The sequence below is a fragment of the Acomys minous genome, assembly GCF_964271855.1.
Source record: "Acomys minous genome assembly, chromosome: 11".
Taxonomy (NCBI): domain Eukaryota; kingdom Metazoa; phylum Chordata; class Mammalia; order Rodentia; family Muridae; genus Acomys; species Acomys minous.
The window spans coordinates 18266080-18271675 of NC_140492.1; the positions used below are offsets into that span (position 1 = coordinate 18266080).

General features: G+C 41.3%; 1 protein-coding gene across 1 annotated transcript; it reads left to right on the plus strand.

Moving 5' to 3' along the window:
- The first annotated feature begins 524 nt into the window (after positions 1-524).
- On the plus strand, positions 525-2624 carry LOC311608398 (gelsolin-like). The gene is given in 3 exon segments (XM_084800841.1): positions 525-900; positions 903-1849; positions 1852-2624. Coding segments are annotated over 3 exon segments (1794 nt in total). The 5' UTR covers positions 525-554; the 3' UTR covers positions 2353-2624.
- The last annotated feature ends 2972 nt before the right edge of the window (positions 2625-5596 follow it).

The window sequence follows — 5596 nt, forward strand, 5'->3', positions numbered from 1 at the left end:
AAATTCAAAGGTGTAGAGCCCAGTTTTAATGCATATATCAACAAGACACCTCTTACAACTAAGGCTCACTTCAGAACATTGCAGAAGAAGAATTTTTTAGACATGTTTTCTCTTTGTAGTCCTGGCTGTCTTAGAACTTGCTCTGTAGACTAGACTGCCTTCTAACTAAAAGGTACATGTCCCTCTGCCTGTTGATTGCTGGGCTTAAAGGCATGTACCACCACTGCCTGCCTTCACTCTGTTAGCAACAGAAAGTGAAGTGACATTTTTATTTCAATGAAGACAAAATTAAGCATTATGTAACAAAAAGTAGTCATCATTGTTTCTAAAAAAAAATGTTATTTTTTTAATAGAGTAATAACTTGATTTGCTTTTATCACTTCAATGTTTACTGACACTTATGTGGAAAAATATTCGATAATCAAAAGAATAACTTCTGGGGGCTGAGGAAGTGCACGAGGATCTTCAGAGTGCCTCGAAGGACGGAAAGGACAGAGATGACTTGGAAAGGAGGCGTGGCATCTGGATTCAAGCACGTGGTACCCAATGAGGTGATGGTACAGAGGCTCTTACAGGTCAAAGGCCTCCATACAGTCCGCGCCACTGAGGTGTCTGTGTCCTGGGACAGCTTTAACAATGGTGACTGCTGCATTCTGGACCTGGGAAACAACATCTACCAGTGGTGTGGCTCCGCCAGCAACAGATTTGAAAGGCTGAAGGCCACACAGGTGTCCAAGGGCATCCGGGACAACGAGAGGAGTGGCTGTGCCCAAGTGCACGTGTCTGAGGAAGGTGGAGAGCCGGAAGCGATGCTCCAGGTGCTGGGCCCCAAGCCAGATCTGCCTGCAGGTACTGAGGACACAGCCAAGGAGGATGCAGCCAATAGAAAGCTGGCCAAGCTCTAAAGGTCTCCAACGGTTCAGGGAGCATGTCAGTCTCCCTCGTGGCCGACGAGAACCCCTTCGCCCAGGGCGCCCTGAGATCCGAGGACTGCTTCATCCTGGACCATGGCAGAGATGGGAAAATCTTTGTCTGGAAAGGCAAGCAAGCCAACACGGAGGAGCGGAAGGCTGCCCTCAAAATGGCCTCCGACTTCATCTCCAAGATGCAGTACCCCAGGCTGACCCAGGTTTCAGTCCTCCCAGAGGGCGGCGAGACCCCGCTCTTCAAGCAGTTCTTTAAGAACTGGCGGGACCCAGATCAGACGGACGGCCCCGGCCTGAGCTACCTCTCTAGCCACATTGCCAATGTGGAGCGCGTGCCTTTCGATGCTGCTACATTACACACCTCCACCGCCATGGCCGCCCAGCATGGCATGGACGATGACGGCACTGGCCAGAAACAGATCTGGAGAATCGAAGGTTCCAACAAGGTACCAGTGGACCCTGCCACATACGGGCAGTTCTATGGAGGCGACAGCTACATCATTTTGTACAACTATGGTCATGGCGGTCGCCAGGGACAAATCATCTACAACTGGCAGCGTGCCCAGTCTACCCAGGATGAGATTGCTGTGTCCGCCATCCTAACTGCTCAACTGGATGAGGAACTGGGGGGAACTCCTGTGCAGAGCCGAGTGGTCCAAGGCAAGGAGCCTGCACACCTCATGAGCTTGTTTGGCGGGAAGCCCATGATCATCTACAAGGGTGGCACCTCCCGGGACGGTGGGCAGACAACCCCTGCCAGCACCCGTCTCTTCCAAGTCCGCGCCAGCAGCTCTGGCGCCACCAGGGCTGTTGAGGTGATGCCTAAGGCAGGTGTTCTGAACTCCAACGATGCCTTTGTGCTAAAAACCCCCTCAGCTGCCTACCTGTGGGTGGGTGTAGGAGCCAGTGAAGCAGAGAAGACTGTGGGGCCCAGGAGCTGCTGAGGGTGCTGCAAGCCCAGCCTGTGCAGGTGGAGGAAGGCAGTGAGCCAGATAGCTTCTGGGAGGCCCTGGGCTGGAAGACTGCCTACCGCACATCCCCAAGGCTGAAGGAGAAGAAAATGGATGCCCATCCTCCTCGCCTCTTTGCCTGCTCCAACAGGATTGGACGCTTTGTGATCGAAGAGGTTCCTGGCGAGCTTATGCAGGAAGACCTGGCTACTGATGACGTCATGCTCCTGGACACCTGGGACCAGGTCTTTGTCTGGGTTGGAAAAGACTCACGGGAAGAGGAAAAGACGGAAGCCTTGACCTCTGCTAAGCGGTACATCCAGACGGACCCAGCTAATCGGGACAGGCGAACCCCCATCACTGTCGTGAGGCAAGGCTTTGAGCCTCCGTCCTTTGTGGGCTGGTTCCTCGGCTGGGATGACAACTACTGGTCCGTGGATCCCTTGGACAGGGCCTTGGCTGAGCTAGCTGCCTGAGGAAGGACCAGAGCCACCAAAGTCACCAGTCAGTGCCTTCGAGAATTGTCGATCTTCCAAAGATAGACATGGCAAGCAGGAAAACTATGGTGTGTGTGTACATGGTTTTTGGTTTGGGGTTTTGGGTTTTTTTGTTTTGTTTTGTTTTGTTTTGTTTTGTTGTTTTTTTACAATAGCCAAAAATAGCCCTGGGAAAATTCAGGGTCTTTACAAAATTTCTTCAAGTATCTATGCTTTGGAAATTAAATTCAATAAAAGCTTTCTGAAGTGTGTCTTCTCAAAAAATAAAAAAAGAATAACTTCTGTTTTCAAATATCTCTACTGTATATGTACCTTAAGATGTTCAGTAATTCTTTAAACTCAGTTAATCCTTAAGGTGAAATAGCATGATTATCCTTGAAATTAGCTTTCATTTTTAATATTACCATACCACTAAATACATATTATACACACGACACTAGTATATATGTATGATATATATATAACATGTATGATATATTCTGTGTATAATAACATATGAGTGTATTTGTGCTTATATAAATGGCTGAACCATTCATTGTTACAGGAGATAAATACTAACTGTAACCTAGGCAAGATTCCTGTAAGGATGACATTCACAGTTAACATAGATTTGCTCATTTGTATTTAATTAAAGTTAAGCCTGTAGTAGGTATTTAAAACATGTTATGGAGGACACAGGAAGAATATACTTCCTGGAATTTAGATGTCTGGAATTTATTCAGTCAGAGAAAGATGACTGAATAAAAAACTTATATTATTAGTGAAAGATTGTTAGAAGAGGTGAGGTATTGCAGTTATACCCACGTCACGCAAAGACTCAGGACACAAGAAGACTTGTGTAGATGGGAAACTGATGTTCGCTGTGTTTAATAAAATATGAGACATGTGCTAAAGGTATGAATGGAAAGGTTTTTAAAGAATAGAAGCTTACACAGAGAAAATTAAGAACTACAATAACATAAAGCCAGGTAAAGGCAAGGTTGCGGCAACATCTTCTTATGAGCAATCATCAACTTGTGAAAATCAGACATGGTTTTAAAATATTCTTTATTTCTGAAAATAATTACAACATTTCTCCTTTCCTTTTCCTTTCCCTAAACCTCACATACCAGTAATTGCTTTCTTTCAAATTCATGACCTCTTTTTTTTCTCATTAATTGTTATTTAACTCATGTAAATATATGCACATACATTCATGTTCCTAAATATAATCTGTTCAGCTCGTGTAATGTTACTTGAATGTACGGTTTCAGGGTAGACCATTTGGTATTAGACAACGAAGTGGTGTGCTCTTTCCTGAACAAAAATATTTCTTCCACCATCAGCATCTCATAGTAGCCTGTAATTCCTTTGTAATGTTGAAGGCTTGTGGGCTTCCCCATTCACTTTAGCGTGTCTATTGTTGGTCCTTCTTCAGCTCATGTTTAAGCAGCCATGTTAGTGAGACTTTGTAGTTATAGCTTCTGACATTACTAGGAATCACAATCACATAGAAAACCCTGTGCATCTCTGGCTATCACCATCTCTCTGCTTCCTCTTCTGCAGTGTTCCCTGAGCCTCAAGTGTAAGAGTTGGCTTGTAGATCTGTGCATTGGGAGTGGGCTTCACAACTCTGTGTCTTATTGGTTGTGGTTTCTGTAATTGTCTCTTACTGTTGCAAAGAGAAGTTTACTTGATCGGGGCTGAGGACTGTACTTATCTGTGGGTGTAAAGGCAAACATTTAGGGTGAGGGGGGATTTAGTTTGTTTATTTATGAGACATACACAAAAACTGTTACAGGAGAGTATTGTTAATTATTCAGATGAAAAGTAATCATTTACTCTAAAATATAAAAATGCACAAATATAATCATAACCAACACAAAATGTTTTTAATCTATTTTGACCTATAAGAATAGTTGACACTATATTGATAACATGTTAAGTGTTTTAAGTTACTATAAAATTGGGAAATTTTATTTTAAATAACTCTCAGTAATACTAGTGTAAAGTCAGTGACAAGGCAATGTGGGAACTATTGGATATGATGAAAGAATTTGTGATAACAGCAATAAAATCATTTTCTATGGTATAATACAATGGGAAAATTTTAGAAGAATGTTGTCCTCTCAAATGAATTGTCATACTGTGTCTTCAGTAAATGGACAAAAACTGAGTGAAAATGTTTATTATATTTCTCTAAACAATTCCACTTTTCCAAATGGATTCATATTGATTTTTTATGAATGCTGCCTCACAAAAATAATGTGTTTCTGTCTGTTATAACTACAGGGTAGCTCTTCCTGTTATTTGTAACATAGCAATTTTTCAGGAAGAAAATAAACATACCAGAAGAAGGTAGAAAATGCATTTCAAGAGTCTCAAAACAATAAATGGGGAAAATGTTCTGAAACTTAGAGATATTAGTTTGGTCTTCTTTGTCTGGATAAAAGTTTCATAGCAAAACATCAGAACAATAGTTGTTTATCATGTATTTTTTTAATAAGTAATAATATAGGTAACTTCAATTTGATGTTCATAGCAAATCTCAGATTTATCAAGGGTGTGCATATTAGTTGTGTATGTGTGATTTGTGCTATGACAGTTTGACACATGTGTTAATGTAGATGTAGTACCTAATGTAGTAATTAGGTAAGGTATAAAGCTGGAGGTATAAAGATATGTACAACTATATGTTCAATATATATATATATACATATATTCAATATATATATGTTCACTATGAAACATATGTTTGAAGTGCCAATAAGGCCCTTGAATATATTTCTAATTCAAAAATCCTCATATTATGCGTAGAAAACTGTAGTAACAGGGATTTACCTAAAGGTTCATGTGTCATTTGGTAGTCATCATGTTCAGAAGGTTAATCATATTGGTTTTATATGCCAATCAATATACTCAACTTATATTCTTTTACAGTGTCACATAAAATCGTTATTTATTCATCATTTGAGTACTTTTGCTTTTAGGCACTGTTATTACCCAAGGGTGCAGTGGAGAACACCCCAGTTAATACATGATCTCTGCGCTTTCATTTAGTTTACCTTGCATTCAGAGGAAATGAAAATCAGACAAATAATACCTAAATTGGAAACTGTCACTGTATCAAGTGCCCTGCAGAGAACTAAAATAGAGAAATGTAAAAAGAAATACCATCATCTGTGACAACATAGATGAATTTAAAGGACATTTTATAAGTGAGACAAAAAAAGGTACAAAGAGA